Source organism: Ananas comosus, linkage group 9, assembly GCF_001540865.1.
Source record: "Ananas comosus cultivar F153 linkage group 9, ASM154086v1, whole genome shotgun sequence".
NCBI lineage: Eukaryota > Viridiplantae > Streptophyta > Magnoliopsida > Poales > Bromeliaceae > Ananas > Ananas comosus.
Window position 1 is genome coordinate 6,589,936 of NC_033629.1, and position 19,232 is coordinate 6,609,167.

The following is a 19,232-nucleotide window of genomic DNA, read 5'->3' on the forward strand; positions in this document are numbered from 1 at the left end:
CAAAAATCTGACAAGTTTGGATCCGGAAAGGTGATATCTTTCCTTGCTCCTCGTCTTAGTCATTTTTGATCTTTAGTGTAATGCTTTGATTGGTGCTTGTTGCATAATTTTATTCATTGCATTATATGTTTGAATGATTTTTGGTGCATTAAATTTTTGTTTATTTATAAATCATTTTGAGAAAAGATGTTTAGGAATTTAAAATTTTCGAGAAAAGAGATGATTGAGATCTATGATTTTGGAGAGAGATGTAATCACTTGACTACGCTTATGTTTTTCTAGTATGTTTTCTCTCTCTATTTGCGTTCTTTTAGCAATTTTTGACAAAAAGGGGGAGAGCGTAGATGAAGGGGGAGAGCATGGATGAACAGGCATTGAACTAAAGCAGAGGATGATGTGTTCAAGACCAAAGGGGGAGATGTGAACAAAGACAGAGAAGGTATAAGAATTTAGTGCTAATCATCTTTGAATGAATTGTTTTGCAGGAAATCAAGACTTCAAGACTCCTAGTTGCGTCTAAGTCATAGAGTTTGTTTTAGGAGTTTTTGATGTAATTTTGATTCTCAATTTGTATTTGGACTACATGCGAGGGGTTCGATGTTTTGGTGATGACATTGAACTTCGTTTTTTCTTTAAATTATAATTTGTGAGTTTGTGTGTGTTTTGTCACAAAATTGCCAAAGGGGGAGATTGTTAGGTCCTATATGTTGGCAAGTTTTGTGGGTCGAGTCGGAGTCTTAAAGAAGTTCGGAGCGGAGTATTGAAGATCGAAGAATCCAAGACTTCGAAGAATCGGAAAGGACGCAAAACACGTAAAACATGAATCACGATGCTTAGGTAAGCTTTAAATCATGTTTATGGTGATTCATACTTAATTATAGATTTTAGAATCATGTTTTCAAGTTGTAATTGATTAGAAAGTTTCTAAGAGCTTGTATAACTCGAAACAATGCATTTTCAGAGAAAATTGCATTGTTGTACCGGTACAAGGGTTTTCTGTCCAGGGTACAGACATCAGCGTTTGTGCAAAAATGTTTGATGGTTGTTCCGGTACAACCATCACGGCTGTACCGGTACAAGCCCTGTTCCGGAACAAGCTGCAACCTGTTCAGGGTACAGAAGCTTCGCAGAAAAATCTTCCGTCATGCTGTACCCTGGACAGCTTTCCTTGTTCCGGTATAAGGTGTTGTTTTTGGAAAGAAACTTTCTAATCCTACTCCGTTTTGATTCTAAAGTCTATAAATAAGCTATAGGGGTTCTCTAACTGATTAAGCTTGATAAGAATACATGTTTGAGAAACCCTAGAGGCTCGGATTTCATTCTAAACCTATTTCTACAAATTAGCCTCTTTAGATCAAATCGAGATAACGTTTCGCATTCGCTATATGTCGATTTGATCTAGTTTTCGCTTGGAGTTTTCTTCCTTGGTTTTCTACGATACTCCTAAGCGAAGGATCACCATAATCATGATGCTCTTCATGAACGGCGTCGTGGATTCGGCGTGAACAAAGGCGGTTCGTGGATTCGGATCGTTGGCTCGTGGATTCGAGTGGCGTCGTGGATTCGGCGTGATTGAAGCTTCGTGGATTCGAAGTGGAGGCGTTCGTGGATTCGAACGTGAGGGCGTGGACAACCCGGAGGGTAGCGCGAAGATTCATAGGAGGTTAAGAGAGGTTGAGTCCGTGGAGTCGGTAATCACCTTGTAATCTTTTCTCTTAGTGAATTATTTTTTCGCGTGTTGGTCCCGTGGGTTTTTCTCCAAGTTGGAGTTTTCCCACGTAAATCTCGGTGTGCTTTTTATTTTCCGCATTTATTTTTATTGCATCGAGATTTGTGGTTTTTGGCCGTTCACCTATTCACCCCCCTCTAGGTGATAGATACAATCTAGATAGATCCTTGGGCTCCTCAAAACTTTCATGATTTACTCCCGTAGTGATGTTGAGCATGAGAAGCACTTGAGGATTGTGCTACAGCTTCAGCGAGAGAAGAAGCTGTATGCCAAGTTAAAGAAGTGCGAGTTTTGGTTGCGGGAAGTTGCTTTCTTGGGCCACGTGATTTCTGCAGAGGGAGCAGCAGTAGATCCGAAGAAGATTGATGCTATTCGGGATTTGCCCAGACCAACGACGGTGACTGAGTTGCGGAGTTTTCTCGGACTAGCAGGATATTACCATCAGTTTGTGAAGGGCTTTGCGAAGCTTTCCACACCCCTTACCAGGTTGAAACGGAAGGGGATTCGATTTGTTTGGTGTGAGGACTGCCAGAGGAGGTTCGACGAGTTGAGACAGAGATTGATGACAGCTCCTATCCTTGCCCTTCCTGTGATGGGGGAAGGATTTGTGATCTATAGTGATGCATCGCACAACGGACTGGGTTGTGTGTTGATGCAGCATGGTAAGGTGATTGCTTATGCGTCACGGCAGTAAAAGGATTATGAGAAGAATTACCCTACTCATGATTTGGAGCTTGCCGCAGTAGTCTTTGCTTTGAAGTTGTGGCGACATTACTTGTACGGCGAGCACTGCGAGGTTTTCACCGATCACAAAAGTCTCAAGTATCTGTTCACTCAAAAGGAATTGAATCTGAGGCAGCGCCGGTGGTTGGAGTTACTGAAAGACTATGATATTAGTATTCAATATCATCCTGGTAGGGCGAATGTAGTGGCAGATGCGTTGAGCAGGAGGGCAGCGCAGAGCTTGAGCTTGTTGATCACTCAGCAGAGACCGCTACTTGAGGAGCTACAGCGGCTGAAGCTTCAGGTGGTGTCCCCTGGGTCTACTGCAAGACTGATGTCTCTGGTCTTGCAGCCCACTCTGTTGGATAGGATCCGGGAGAAACAGAGTGGAGATCCGTACTTGTTGAGGATTAGAGAGCAGCTAGACAGGGGGCAGGCTGAGGGATTTGCCTTGGACAGTTCGGGAGTACTGCGGTACAAGGACCGACTGTGTGTGCCTGTAGATTTAGAGATTCGAGAGGACATCTTGAGGGAGGCTCATTGTACACCTTATACGGTTCATCCTGGGGGAACCAAGATGTATAAGGATTTGAATGCACAGTTTTGGTGGAATGGGATGAAGAGGGACATTGGCAGATTTGTAGCTCAGTGTCTCACTTGTCAACAGGTAAAGGTCGAGCGTCAGGTACCTGCTGGCAAGCTTCAGAGTCTGCCAGTGCCCGAGTGGAAATGGGAGTATATCACTATGGACTTCGTTGTGGGATTGCCTAGAGCGCAGGGTGGCTACGATGTGATTTGAGTGATAGTGGACAGACTGACCAAGTCTGCTCACTTCTTACCGGTTCAGATCACCCGGTCCAAAGAAAGACTCGCGCAGTTTTATTTGGATGAGATCGTCAGACTACATGGTGTGCCAGTATTGATTGTATCAGACCGAGACCCGAGGTTTGTGTCGCATTTATGGAGGAGTTTACAGACAGCTTTGGGGACTCAGTTATATTTCAGCACAGCATTTCACCCACAGACGGATGGTTAGTCGGAGCGGACCATTCAGACTCTAGAGGACATGTTGAGGGCGCGTGTCCTGAACTTCGGAGGAGGGTGGTATCGACACTTGAGACTGGCAAAGTTTGCGTATAACAACAGCTATCAAACAAGCATTCAGATGGCTCCATTTGAGGCGTTGTATGGACGCAGGTGTCGATCCCCGTTGTTTTGGAGTAATGTGGGTGAGAAGAAGACACTTGGGCCTAAGATTTTGCTAGAGGCTGAGAAAAAGGTGAGAGTTGTTCGACGACACCTTTTAACAGCCCAAAGCCGCCAGAGGAGCTACGCCGATACCAGGAGACGAGATTTGGAGTTCCAGGTTGGAGATCATGTTTTTCTTAAAGTCTCGCCGTCCAAAGGGATTCGCCGATTTGGAGTGCGTGGAAAGCTCAGTTCACGTTTCGTTGGCCCTTTTGAGATATTGGAGCTAGTTGGACCAATTGCCTCAGGATTGCTCTATCACCCTGACTAGCTGGGATTCATAATGTGTTCCACGTCTCGGCGCTGAGGAGATATGTTTTCGATCCAGCTCATGTGATTGACTTTACTCTACTAGAGATTGGCGAGAATCTGAGATACGAGGAGTGACCGATGCGGATTCTTGCTCGTGAGACGAAAGAATTGCGCAACCAGGTCATCTCGTATGTGAAAGTGCAGTGGAGCAACCACGAGGAGTAAGAGGCGACTTGGGAGCCCGAGATGTGATGAGGGAGTCCTACCCCGACCTGTTTGTTTCTCCGTGTTGAGGTATGTTTTAAGTTTTGAGGACGAAACTTTTTGTAGTGGAGGAGGATGTAGTATCCTTATTTTTTATTATTATTATTATTATTATTATTATTATTATTATTTTATTTTTATTTGGTATAAAATAGATTTGCCTTTGGGGGATATGGATGCCACGTGCATCAATTTCCTTCCCCCTCTCCCATGCATACCTATCAACTTAAGTACAGAGGGTGTGCATGCACTTCATCAATTAATTCTCTCTTTCGTTTCGGCCGAAGCAACGACGAGCTCGGGGAGTTGCCGCGAGCCGATTTCGACACCAACGACGCGCCGCGGAGCCGTTCGAGGGTACGGTTGCAGTCGTAGCGTCGCAGGGAGTTTAGGCGAGGGCGTGTTTTCGCCGTTCTCGACGTCGCCCCGCGTTGGATTTAGCATACGAGGTGGGTTTATCATCGGATTTCTACTCCTATAACCTTGTTAGTCAACATGTATAGTTAGGATATCTGCGTTGGTACTGTTTAGCTCAGATTTATGTTTATGCATTGTTTTAGGCCTATATATTGAATTGTGAGCATGTTACTGTTTGTTATTAATTATACATATTGGACTTGGATAAAATATAGGAGAAAATCAGTGTTCGGAACCTGTCATATGTTAAACTACCTGATTTAGCCTTAGGGGCCGTTGTTCTTTTATACAGTTGTAGTGTTCTTGTGGTGAGTATCTCAGGTAGTCTAATTTACTGTTATACTCGTGCTGGGATGCCGAATCTATTTTTACAGTAGTGTTTAGACTGTTCCGGACTAGTGGGTGCCGTCGCGGTTGACGGTGGACCCGAATTTGGTCATTTTGAGATCCGATTATGCCGAGGGCACGTGACTAGTGGTTAGTAGTCAATTGGACTTATTTTTTTGACTTTAGTCTGTGAGAGTCTGATTGAGCTCGATAGAGATACGCTTGCATACTTGGTTGGGTCGCACCTACGAGTTGCCGCTTCGGAGTCTGGTTTTGTACTTTCGCGTTGATGTCGCTATTTTGTTTTGCTATCCACGGACTGCTTAGTGTGGAGGTAGCGCGATTTAGATCACAGGCGGGACGGGTGCATACACAGTTCCTATTGAGATTGGGTCAGAATTAATAATAGACACAGTTGAATAGTGTAGTGGCATATAGCTGTAGATTGCTTTTCAGCTTTACCTACTAATTTCGTTTCCTATTGTAGTCTTAGTGGGTGAGTCGATGATTTTGAGGGCGGTACCCACTGAGGACTACTTGTTTTTACAGTAGTTCTCACGCCCAGTTGTTACTTTGTGTTTTGCAGAGCCTGCTGTTCCGGCTGTTACGTCTTCTGAGGCTGATCGAGGCAAGGGCGTCGCGAATTAGAGCACTACCCGACGAGTTGCTGAGATAGAGGAGGACCAGCTATAGGTAGTACTGATTTACTTTTGAGCTTTTGTACATACTGATGTTAGATTTCGCTGGAGCGAGTACTTTTGTACTTAGTTATCTTGTATGTATATGAGATTTGTTCGTTCTACCTGCTTAGTTTTTTTACAGCTCTATACTACTTGTTGTAGTATCGTATGTTCTATAATTACCGTTACGCTTCGTATATAGAAATTTTTTTTTATATATGACTGATTTGTCGGCGTACTCGAAAAATGATAATCCAGGACGTGACACTGCCTATACGATGAAAGGAGGATTAGTTTTATAAATATAATTTGGAGAGAGTTATTTAACAAATTTTAAAATTCTACAGCGTTAGTTTATAAAAATAGTCCGTCTGTTCGCTGTGCGCTCGCGTTACCCGGTCGTCTTTTCTCAACCCACTCCCCCCTTCTCTCTTGCCCTAGGTTTCTCAAATCTCCCGGTCCCTTCTCGTTTCACTCTCGTAGTCTTCTTCTTCATCACCTCCAGTGGCGCACGGCTTCGATTGCGCTGCCTCTGGGCTCCAAGAGGACGTTCTCACCCGCGGCGGCGCCTCTGCGGACAAGAAGCTCCCGCTGCAGCACGAGGCGCCGAGCCGCTGCTGTGGCGGCGTCGCATAGCTTTGCCTGTAGCTCTGGCTCCTCCGGTGCCTTCGTCAGCATGAGGTCCACCTCTTCCTTGAGCCCTCGCTCTGGACGCCCATTTATTACTCGTTCCTTCGCTCTCAATGCCCATTTTAACTGTACAACTGTATATTTTCTTCTTAATCCTTTTCATTCAACCATTAATGCAACCGTAAATGGTTTTTTTTTTTTTTTTGGTATTTTGATGGTGCCTGATCATCTTTTGATTCTTATGCCTCTATGTCTTCATGGATTTAATCAATGCTAATTTTCCTTTTGTGTTGTTAGACTATGTGATCTTCTCTTTAGAGCAAAATTTGTATGCATGTTATCTGTTAGAAATTATGAATGTTCCAGTGTAAGGTTCAATCACTTAGAAAATTAGCATATTTATGTGAAACCCTGCTTGCTTGTTTTTAATATAGTTGAAAATTGATGTGATAATAGAATATGTTGCTTGACGTATCATTTCTTTTGGGATTATGTTAATATCTTCTCTGTTTGTTCTCTAACTGACATTTTAAGTTTAAAATCATTTTGTTGGCACTTGCAATGATTGTGTTGCGCAACCTATGATTGGCCCTACATAATCTGAATTATAACTTGAATTTTTGATTACTAGAGTGCTTTGTCCTCTTGGCGAGTGCTAATAAACAAATTTCTAATCGTCGATTAAATCTAAATGAAACTGATTGCTATTTTCTAATCTACATGCTCATCTTGTGGAACAAGCTGAAGATAGTGTTGCTAAAGTAGGTCAGTTCCTATCCACCTGAAGCAACTAATTTATTGTAACACTGCTACCTTAGTTCATGCAGAAGAAGTTTTGTAGGGAAAGAATTACAAATCAAAGTTTGTTTGTCATGTCAAAAAAGCATCATATTCCTTGCTTCAGATTTTTTGACCGTTCCATGATACCTTTTTCCCCCTTGTTTCACCTATTCTGCTTTTTTTTTTCTTTTTTCCAGCACGTGATCCTGAAAAGTGGCTGGAGTTAAAGTTACAAAAAACTGCGAGCGTCAATCAGCACACTCAGTAATTTAGGTACCTTTCTCAATCTTTTACTTTTGTTTCTATAATATTGATAGCTTTTGATTTTGGTTTTCATCACTTCCGTAAAAAATTACTTGTAAGTTGGACATATATATTTTTCCTATACCTTGGTAACCCTAACGGATTTTTATATCGTGATGGTGAAGTTTTTCCTACGACCTGCTTTGCTTGATCCTCCATCATATTATGATTGGAAATATATTTTCATTAATATCTGGCAAGTTTTGTTTTGATCTTACTGCCATGTTATGCTTTGATGTTGCTTCATTCACCTTCGCAAGTTATTGTCCTTTCTCATAGAGCTTTCTCCGTGTGTGTGTAAAATATGTTCTACATTATGTATTTCATATATGCCTTGGAAGTCAATCTATAGTTCTTGTTTCATAAAATCTATATCTAGGGGTGAAAACAGTCGAATACAGTTGGATTTTTGACAAAACCATATCCGCATCCATATTTTTTTCGGATGTGAATTCGAATGCGGATATGTGTTGGATGCTAAATTTTCGTTACCATATATCTGCTTAAAACGTATTCGAATTCAAATTTGAGTCAGATTTGTATTCGGATATTAACGATACTAATATATACCTATATGCATATAAATATGAACTAAAATTAGTGCAAATAAAACACACAATGCATTGAAGGCTCACATTCGTGTTCAAACTTCGTATATCTATATTTTATTCAATGAAATTTAATATTTTAATATATAAATGCAATTTTACATGAAGTTGATAGTAAAATAAATGAAGAACACAATAGAAAACCACCGTATACCCCCACTATATATATTAATATTCCTCTTATCTCTTAAGGGTGAAAACAGTCGAATGTGGTCGGATTTTGTACAAAACCATATTCGCATCCATATTTTTTTATTTTTTTTTCGAATATGAATTCGGATATGAATGTGTCGAATACTAAATTTTGACAACCATGTTCGCATCCTATCAAATCCGGTGTTGGATTTGATTGAAGTTTGTCCTAACCTTTTTCACCCCCATCTATATCTCTTTTATTCTTATAATGTATTTATCAAATATGAAAAATCATCATGCCATTTGCAGGGGTTGTATTGGGGAGGAATCGGAGGAGAAAGTACGCTATTCTCCTGTAAGTCTTTCTCTTATATAGTATTTAAAATGCTATATGTGGCATTGTTAAGCTCTATTGCCTCCTTGAATTAGATATGCTTTAGATATATGCTAGTATATGATCCATGTTCTAAAGGCTACTTTGATTTACTAATAAAGGTAGTGATGCTAACTTCTTGCTGTTCATATGATTTGGCTTGGCCATATAAAGTGCTTTATAACTTTTCCACTATGGTTTTCCTAAACTAGTTATTATAACTTTGCGGTCTTTGTAATAGTGCCAATTATTTGTTGTTAATTGGGATTCTCTCTGTAGGTTTATCTTGATGGAAAGATGAGACGCTTCCCTGTGCAGAGGCGCTTTGCTCCAATGTCGTCTGTGTGTGTGTTAGGGCTAGGCTTGGGTTTGCCCTCCCAATGCAAAAGGTCTACTTTGGTTTTCCTTCCTCCTCGTCCTTGCATCATGTTACATGAGCCCTTTTTTCTGTCTTGCTCTTCTTCTTCCTTCTCATCTACCCGCCTTTCTAATCCTTCTCATCATCTCCATCATTTGTTTCTCATTCCCACTCTTGCCTTAATAGTACGAGATCACCCAACCTTGTTGTCATCTCCCAAGGAAGATCACTACCCTGTAACGTTGCCCATCCGCACACACCCTATTTCTCCTCATCTTCCCTATGGAGGCAGCGGGGGTGGCAACAAAAATAATTGGTGGTGGTTGTGGTGGCGGCAAGGTGACCCTTCGGATCCTGATGATTGTTGGCGGAGTTGTTCTCTTCCTATGCTTCTTGGCCTTGTCCTTCTCTACCATGGTGATGGAGTGCAAGGTCACAGCCCTCGGAGGCCTCATGCATCCCTTCTTTTCCTTTTCCTAGTTTGCCTTCTTTCCCTCTTCCTTGCTCCTCTCGCCCTTGCTAGAACTAGTATTGATGATTCTAAAGATTTGTTAGTTTGGGAGGTGAAGGGGGGCAAGCGGACGAGGCTAGCTCCTGATGCATGCGGAGACTCCTTTGCGGCAGCGGTGGCTAATAATGACGATGAGTTTCCATTCTATCGTGGGGTGGAGTCTTGCTGGCAAAGTAGCAGGGATCTTGTTGTTCGCTTGATGCTGCCCGAAGGGTACCCTGACAGCGTCAGCTGTGATTACCTTGAATACTCCCTCTGGAGAGGAGTCCAGGGCATTGCCAGCCAAATCAACAGCATCTTATCCACTCAGGTATTCATTTTTTACTGCCACTTTCTCTTCTCTCTCTAGATTCTAGGTCTATGTTGCTTTCACTTCTTTCCAATACATTTCTTTAACAATAGATGAGATGAAATTGTTAAAAAAAATTTGGCATGCTTGCTTTGCGGCATGGACATCACTTTTGTTGATTATGTATACAGATTTACTAATCCTTCTATTGATTCATCCCAAGAGATATTGTGTGCAAGTCCTTTGGTACCTAGCATGCGGAAAGCTATTTTTGGGAAATTCTCCTATATTTGTTGAAAGAAATTCTCATTTTTAATCAACTTTCTTCTTTTATTCTCATCAATGAAAGTAGAGGTGCATACGGTTACTTATGTTTAGCACAAATATTTAACAGCAGGACGAAGCTTTTATCAAGAGTTTCATACTGGTGTATCTTCTCTCTAGCAGTCTAGCTGAGATTGGGTTTTGCTTTTCAACTGTGATCTAGTTGTTCAATGGACAAATTCGATATGATAAGCTATTCCAGAGGAAAAATCTTTGAAGTTTCTATGACTAGTGGAGAAAAGGCTCCTTTCTATTGTTATTATCTCTTACGACACGAAAAGATGAAATATCATTATTTGTAGTGAATTACTTTGATTAAGTGGAGATTTCTATCCGGCATCAATTTGGATTGACATTGAATATGATTAGAAATAATATAGTTTTGTTGAAATATTGTTGTAGGTTTATGAAATCATTTGTTTTTGAAAATACTCTCCATAATTAGCATCAAATGAACGAACTAAGAGAAAAAGGAAGGGAAATAGTTTTGTTGAAATATTGTTGTAGGTTTATGAAATCATTTGTTTTTGAAAATACTCTCCATAATTAGTGTATTTAGTCTTTTGGTGAATAGAGCATGCTATTCTTTTTTCATTCTCTCTTAATTCCTATCCTCAATTTCTTGTACCTATTTCCCTTCCTTTTTCTCTTAGTTCGTTCATTTGATGCTAATATTCTTTGTGGCTAAGATTTTGTTCCTACAGCTGAATCTCTCTAAATTGGACATGATGTGAGCAAAAATATGAAAAACTGACATTTAATTTATTTTAGATGAAATTTAATGCTCTTTAGTGCAAGTTTGATCAAGTAACTAAATGAGTTTAGCATATTGAAAAAACCAATTTGTCTTCTGGTTGAACCAAACATAGAGTAGAAATCAGTGTTTTTACTTGGCAAGATTGCCTGCTGATCTTGGGCTATGAGTGTGATTGGACTGATGAGAATATCAGGGTCTAAATGGGGGGAGGCTATGACACTCTAATAGTTCACCATTGGATAGGAATGGGGTTGCGATTGGATATATAAGAGACCATGACCCTAGTAATAATAACTGAGTTTAAGCATTTTGGGACATTGGTTTGAGCCCGACGAGTTATTATTGCTAGCGGATCAGGGTTATCATTGTTGGTATCAGAGCTAATCACCAGTCGGAAGTGTGAGATGAGTCTCGGCTAAGCTAGGGTAATACAGCGGGCAGGACGCGGCTCCTCGGCTTACGACTATTGTGGGTGGAGCATTGCTCCCCACAAGGTTGGCTAAGGCTAGCAAGTCGAATCTCACATCGCCTGGTGCTTGTGACCGTTTGAGTCTGATGAGAACGTCAGGGCTCAGGAGAAGGGGGAATATGACATCCCTAGGATTTGGAAGAGTTCTATATATAAGATATAATAAGGTTAAAAATTGTAACCTGGCGATAGTATTTTGGACGGTGGCTAAGCCCAAGAGGTTAAAACAATTAAGCGTGCTAGGGCTAGAGCAATCCTAGGATGGGTGATTCTTTGGAAAGTGGGGCGTCACGATATTTGTGTAAGTGAAATTTACTTGTATTATGTTGTTTCCTGCACTCTATATTGGTTTAGTGGACCTACTGTAGTCTCCTTATTGTCTTTTTCACCTGAACACCACATTAGTAGATGTTGCGTGTTTTCCTAGCCTTTTCCTTCCGATTCTAGTTTTTGGATATGCTTGCAACAATAATCATCTAGAAACTCCTAGTTGGAAATGTGATTACTATTCTACAAAAGGGATGAAAGAACAAAAGTGTTCTGGCTTTCAACCAAGAAGCCATGGTTTTATTGCTTTCTTCAAAATAATATAATGATATGATTATGTATTTGAAATACAGTGCACATTAATGGTATTAAATTCTTTTGCCATGTCTTCTACCATGTATTTGAGATTGTGGTATGAATCTTTCTGCTCTAGCTCTTACCTACTTTTTGAATTTTATAATATGTTAAATGTTCATTTACTTTATTTCACTTTATTACATAATCTTACCTTTTTCATTATTGCATTTCTTCCTGTTAGGCTTTACTCTACGCAGTTGGCTTAGGAAAAGGTGCAATACCAACAGCAGCTGCGGTTAACTGGGTTCTTAAAGATGGAATCGGGTATCTCAGCAAAATATTGTTGTCAAAATTTGGCCGTCAATTTGATGTTAATCCCAAGGGATGGAGGCTCTTTGCAGATCTTCTAGAAAATACAGCCTATGGATTGGAGATTTTGACTCCAGTTTTTCCTCATCTTTTTGTTTTGATTGGTGCGGCTGCGGGAGCTGGTCGTTCAGCTTCTTCATTAATACAAGTTAGTTGCCTAAATAGTTGTCTGTATTTGCATATCTTTCTTGTGCACTAGGTTATATATATGTAATTGGTATATTTGCTGTTTAGCCTTGATTCTGGAACAACTTCTCTGTTGAAGAACTAGAAGCTGTGTTTGACAAAACAAAACTTCTTGGGCTTTCAAATCTGCTGGGATGCCTACTTAGTTCCTGGGCTTTTAAAGTAGAATGTCAATATAGGCTCTGCTTTTAGCTACAATAGAAGCCAATTGCGGAGAGTGCTTCTTTCAGCAACTTAATGAGATAGTACTTCTAAGGAATCTCCAGCAGTCCAAATAGGACCACAATTGTCTATCATAATCTTAACAATTTTGTAGCCATGTTTAAATAACTTTACCTGATGATTGCACATTCTCTCTTCTTCTCATATGGTTTGAATCATGAAACTTGAAACGTTATCATTATTCAGTTTTTCAAAGGGAGTAAGCTATTTTCCAGTTTGTAATGCCTTGTGGTTGACAATTAAATTGAATGACCTTACTGTGTTGTTTGACAGCCTTGGCTACATCTCCTCTATTCTCTGTTTTGGCAAATGCCATTTGTCAATCTGTAGGTCATCATTTTTTTTATTGTTTTTATCTCTCTTCGCATGCTTTTACTTTCATAAAATAGTCCTATTCACTGTGCTTTGTATGGTTGCTGATAGGCTTGAAGCTTTATTTGCCATCGAAATAAGTACAGAATTATCTCTAACATGCAAAGATGACTCTCTTCAAGAAATCTTATGTATAATGCTTGATTAGTTATCCTGCGAGCCCAAAACTGTGAAATCAAATGAACACAATTAATATTGAGAGCAAAATGCAGGCGGTTTTGTTAACTATCATTTTCTTGCATTGGGGGTTTTCTCAGAATTTTGAACATATACTGTTGTCAATTTCATGTCTTAGGACAGTCATCATAAACCAAACAATGAATACGTGTTCTGATCCTCTTTCTGTGGTTATGTGATTTGGAGAATTGCACCAACTCATCTATTTCCCAAGTTAATGTGATTTGTTTTTTTTTTTTCTTGGGGTGTCAGACGAGATTTTTTTGGGGGAATATCATAGCATATATTTGGACGGATCAGCCATTTGAATCAGATCAAGCAAATTATTATTGAACCCAACCAAAGTTGCAGTCCTTGATGTCTCTACTCTAACTTTCTCAAATATGCAATTTAGTTGAAGATTTGTTGCCTGTATCATTTGCAATCATCGAAATATATGTCACGCCCCGGTGTAGAAGCACAATCGGGTACGTGTAATAGACCCACTGTACGGACAAAGTTTTTCTTACGAGACAGTAAAACACAAAACTTGTACAATCAACAACCACTAATATATTGTATACACAATTATGTACAATAATGGCATCAAAGTAAAGATTAACTTTATACTTTAAAGTTGGACAAGTTTTCAAGGCATATCATTTATACAAATCCACATTTGGAGGAGCACGGCTTGTGGAGTCGCAATTTCCACAAGCTAAGCTCAGTGAGCAAATAACAGACTATCACAAGCTTGGTCATAAACTCACACTCTAGATTGCACTATTCGACAATATTGTAATCTCCTGGATGTACCGGCCCAACAATTATTTTTCGGTGACCATGATCTCAACGTGTATCTAATCACAAACAAACAATGACTTTATTATGCCCAGAGGCCATAAACCATGAATTATGCCATCCTAGCATGCTTATCTCAAGGAGAAAGCATCAAATGGCAAATATGGCATGCTATGACAAATTTCCAAGATGTGTAGTTGTCATCGTCAATTATCAACTATGCTAGGTATACATATTCTTGAATCTTTAAGGTAATCATGCATGACAACTGCTCACATTAAGCATCTCATGATAAATCAAGCTTCACTAATTAAAGAGGCTTCTACTACTAGTCATATAAGTTCTAGGGTTACAACACTAATACTAGTGCCATTCTCTGCTTTTGCGTGCTAAATCATAGATCCACATAGATGAGTTGTATCTATCAACAAGACAACAACCATGAAGAATACATGTCCAGCAAGTATGGAAGGAATACTATAAAACCCTAGAGCACTATATCAATCATGAAACCATAAGCTTGAGAGAGAAATTTAGACATAGAGGAACCATTTCGGAAGGCATAACCCAGTGTAGCTTGTAGAAACTCGTCATAAAGTGCATCTTAGTTGTCGAGGCCTCTAAATGGCTCTAAAGGAGAAGTTCTAACCATGTTAGAACTCTTAAACCACAAACCCTAAAAACCACTTAAGAACTCACCTCAACTCCCTTTTAGCTTGGAAATGAGGGTTGACAGACTTGGTTCCACCCTTTGGTTAGCTTCCTCCTAGAGATTTTGGTCAAACACTAAGCTTACTGGGGCTCCTTGGGAGGAAGGTAGAGGGGAGTGGGTTAGGGTTTTGTGGAGAAAAAGAGAGAAGAAAGGCAGAAAGAAATAGATGTAGGGTTGGAGGGGAATGAAATGGGATTTAGGGCTCTTAGGGGCTTTATTTGGGTGCTACATTTGCATAAAACCCCTCCAATTTCGGAAATTTACTTTCTGAACACTTTCTACCTAAAGCTGCTTGGGTTCCAAAACTCATTTTTTGGTTCCAGAACCCAAAGATTCAACCAGCTAGGAGTGGGGCTAGGTTTTGGAACTCATCTGTAAATTCCGGAACCCGAGCCCGGTTCCGAAACTCAATATTTCCTCAGAACCTGAAGGTTAGGAGGCTTGATTCAACTAGTGTACCGTAAGACAAAGACCTACCCATGGGTATGGGAATGACTTTCTCTAAGGTGAAAGAAGGAACGTCAATTTCTTATTCTTTTTTAGGTCACCAGGATTCTTAGCGGTTGGAACTTTTTGGTGAGGCAGTAGGGCTATGGTGGTTCTAAAGGCAACAACTAATGGGCTAACTTCTAATTCTGACTGAATCATTAAGGTGGTGGGTTGTTCTCAATTGGCGAAGCCTTGCTTCCAGGGAACTGTAAGGTTAAGATTGGTTGTGCACTGCTTATGTTCCGGAACTCACTAAAACATTCTGGAACCTGACACTTTGGTCTGATTTTCGACATTTGGTTTTCACTCCATCCAACACATTCTAATCCTCTCTAGAGTCCACTAAATAATATCTTGTGCTGATTTATTTTGCATTTTTGTCTATTTGGCCAAAATTCTGTCTACTATACTGAAATTTAGTATACTACAATATCCTTTGAGAAAAGGACTAGAGCCATCTCTTTTATGGTCATTGTGGCACATTGCTCCATATGAACTTTTAATTTGCATGCAAGAAGGGAAAATTAACTCCATTCTGTGATGGTGGTTTTGCGAATTGGAGATGCTATTTATGTTAATTTGTTTCTAGTCAATAATGTTTGGTAAATAGTACAGAGGATTCATACTGGGAATTTTTTTTATTATTTTTATTTTTTTTTTGTTCTTAGGTAATGACAAAAAAAATGTATATAGGGGGAGGTATAGTGAGGTAGTAGTGGTTATTGGTCAAAAATTAGTGGACAATGGTTACTGCTGTTTGATGCTCCTGGTGGTCACTTGGATGCTTTACAAGAAGTTGATCAGCCCTTTGCTGTGCAGTCAGTCTATTACAGTACCATGGCTCTGCCGCAGGCTATTGCCATGCTGAAAATCAAGTGGTCTTCTGATGAGTGGTCTAATCTCCTAGTTACATCATAATGATGAGATGATAGGCTCTACAGAAGAAGAAAAACTAAGTTGTTTCAGTATTTTGCAAGCTGTACCTTTTCTAGTAACTGGTTTTGTAGTTTTCTGAATTATGTTAACTGGAAGTTACATGGCTTAATTGAACTTGCGGGTAAAAACGATCTGTATGTTGAGGATCTACATTTACTTCTAGTGCTTTCTGGTTGCTTATGTGCAATTTGGTCTACGCAAGTGGCTTTATTATGTTTGTTTGTCCAATCACTAAATTTGAACATGGTTTATTTTCTTCAGGCTGCCACCAGAAGCTGTTTCTATGCAGGTTTTGCCACGCAAAGGAACTTTGCTGAGGTAAGCAAGATAAGTTATTGATTCTCACTATCACGACCAAGATCATCTTGAAAGAAATCAATTTCCTCGCGCTCGCGCCGGGATTTCTTTTTATTGCTTGTAACTATAATCCTTATTAAATTTTATCAACTAACAATGATTAATGATAAAATCTTGTCATGAAGAGCACGCGCGTGCGCGTGAGAGAGAGAGAGAGATTTCTTTTTATTGCTTGTAATTATAAGTTATAACCATTATTAAATTCTACTAAGTATCAACTAACGATGATTGATGATAAAATCTTGTCATGAAGTGCATGTCGCAATAAAATAAATGTAGGAAACTTCAGCTTCTATAGTTTGATATTTTCATATGTTTCATCTTGCAGGTCATTGCGAAAGGGGAAGCTCAAGGAATGGTCAGCAAGTTCCTCGGAATCATGATAGGAATAACATTGGCTAACTATGTTGGCTCATCAACTTCTTTGGCTCTTTCTTCGTATTTTATGATAACAGGAATTCACATGTACTGCAATCTCAAGTCCTACCAGTCAATTCAACTGAAGACTCTTAATCCTTATCGTGCCAGTAATATTTTTTGCAATATCATTTTTCTCTTTCTTGAGAAACCGAGTCAATGATGCTAGTCAAATTATATCAGACAAACATTTAATTTCTCATATTCTTCTGGACTTAGTATCTCATCATGGTATGCAGGGTTATTAGTTTCACCAGTTTGTGGAATTTCCTAAATGCCATATATTTTATAATTTGGAATTGCAAGATTGTCATTATGCCGCTTGGCATGGGAGGGTGCAAGAAATTTACAAATACTTCCGATGGACTGCTCATTCCCATTAAGTATGGGAACGAAAATACCTCCTAACCTATGCTATTGTAATATGCCTAGTTGCCTACTACTTGGGAATCTAGGATGATTGCACCATTCACCAGCACCTTTTACACCTCCCTAACTTGAATTGCGTGGTGATGATGTGAACATCTTGAATAGAATGTATAGAGGATTTTCGGAATATTACAAACTGGTGAAACAAATGGTTCCATAGAGTAATTTTTATGAGTCTTTAGCGCAACTCTTTTGTAGGCTGATCATAGTAATGCTGCTTCACCACCTTTTACTTCGGATTATATCATTTCTCCTGCATGCTTTCCTACTTTTCCTGGTTATTTATCATGTTTGTCATTGAAGCTCTGGTCAACCACATCTGTAGAGAAAATGTGTTGAGAATGTGCAGTGTCAATCTGACTAGATCTCTAGTATTGAGATGCCAAATAATAGAAAATTAGGGAATTCTGTTTTGATAAAAAAAGTATGGAACTTATCTAAACTATGAGCCATTTTGAACGAACTACCCTACCTTTAAAAATTTTGATTATTGTACCTAACCTATAAATTTATTTGATTTGGGCTGTTCAACATCTCCATGACAAAATTTGGAGCATTGCTTATTTTAATCGAAATATAGTCGCATGAATCAGGTGATACACTAATTAAACCTGTTAAAATAAATGAAACATTTAAATTCCGAAGTGGAAGGGTTGTTAAATAGCTTAAATCAAATGGATGAAAAGCTTAGGGAGCAAAATCAAAACGTTCAAAGATTAGGTAGTCGAATCAAACTAGGTAATAGTTCAGTTGAGTTTGATACATTATATGTTTTTCTTTTCCAATTTGCGGAATAACTAGCTGAAGAATGTACAACTTTGTCAATATTCTACTTTGTGCAGATTAAATAACAATTGTGTAGTTTTCCTTTTATGACTAATTTTCCACCACGAAGCATGTTACCTCTTGGCATCTTAAGGATCAGAGATGATTCCTCGCTTATCTTTCTTTCACTCTTGTTGTGGTTCACATAGGCAAACGTTATATAGGCTTACATGTTGCTCTAAGCTATCCTATCAATTATGCAATGAGCAATTGATGAATTTCATGGAGCTTGCAACTTTTGTCATCGTGCTAAGTACAATGTTTACTAGTTTAATGTTGTTCTTTCATTAAACAGGTTTGTTGTTCAGCGAATACTTGTTGAGCGGACAGATACCTTCCATCAAAGAAGTTAATGATGAGGAACCGCTTTGCCCTGGCTTGCCATTTTTTAATGCACACAAAGTAAGATCTATTCCTTTTACAAGGACCGGTGCATTTTTTCACATTCATATCTGGATTAATATAGCACATAAACAGCGTGTTTGGTTGAAAATGGGGATTGAAATCAAAATAGGAATTGGAATCAGAATAGGATTTAGAATGGATGGGAATTGGAAATGGAATAATAAAATCTCTTCATATGTTTGGTTTGGAGTAATGGTGGGAATTGGAATGGTTCATTCCTCTTTCCATTGTTGGATTGGAAAGAAGGAAATTTTGGTTGCCTGTAAAACTATTTAAAACAAATTTATATTCAAATTATAAAAATATGAAATGAAATTTGATACTCAGTTTATAATTAAAAATATGTAATTACATTGATAATTTGGATGCAAATTTGAGCTGAAAATTAAAAATAGAAATAAAATTAAAATTAGAATTTGAAAATGATAACTCACAATTTAAAATCTAAACTCTAGTTGGCAAATTAGAACATAAAACTAATTTATTTGAATTCAAATTTGAATTCACAATTTGAATTTCCAATTCAAATAAAATATTAATTCATAGTTTGAACAAAAAAGTTGAATTCAAATCTGAATTCAAATTGGAATCGACAATTGTACTTGAAAAGAAAAACAAGTGAAATATAGTTCAAATTCACATTGAAGTCAAAGTTCAAAATTAAAAGAAACTTAGTAAACATATTTAAATTTGTATTATTATTGAACTAAAAATTAATATTTTAAATTTATAATTTTAATCCACTATCTAAGTTATAATTGAATTAAAAAAAGTTAATTTAAATTTGAGTACACAATTATAATTTAAAATTTGAA

At 38.7% G+C, this 19,232-nt stretch overlaps 1 protein-coding gene across 7 annotated transcripts in view; it reads left to right on the plus strand.

Annotated features, from left to right (window-relative positions):
• LOC109715775 (protein root UVB sensitive 1, chloroplastic) overlaps positions 6,017 to 19,232 on the plus strand; it is a 32,381-nt gene continuing 19,165 nt past the window's right edge. For 2 of the 7 annotated variants that reach the window (XM_020240937.1, XM_020240938.1), the window contains exons 1-8: positions 6,017 to 6,321; positions 7,248 to 7,323; positions 8,406 to 8,451; positions 8,749 to 9,648; positions 11,983 to 12,258; positions 16,246 to 16,302; positions 16,670 to 16,806; positions 18,308 to 18,414. In XM_020240937.1, the coding sequence (XP_020096526.1) occupies positions 8,767 to 9,648; positions 11,983 to 12,258; positions 16,246 to 16,302; positions 16,670 to 16,806; positions 18,308 to 18,365 (1,410 nt within the window). In that variant the 5' untranslated portion in view covers positions 6,017 to 6,321; positions 7,248 to 7,323; positions 8,406 to 8,451; positions 8,749 to 8,766 and the 3' untranslated portion in view covers positions 18,366 to 18,414. Of the gene's footprint in view, positions 6,322 to 7,247; positions 7,324 to 8,405; positions 8,452 to 8,748; positions 9,649 to 11,982; positions 12,259 to 16,245; positions 16,303 to 16,669; positions 16,869 to 18,307; positions 18,421 to 19,232 lie in introns of those variants that run through there. The other 5 variants (XM_020240939.1, XM_020240934.1, XM_020240936.1 and 2 more) reach the window with 5 other exon arrangements.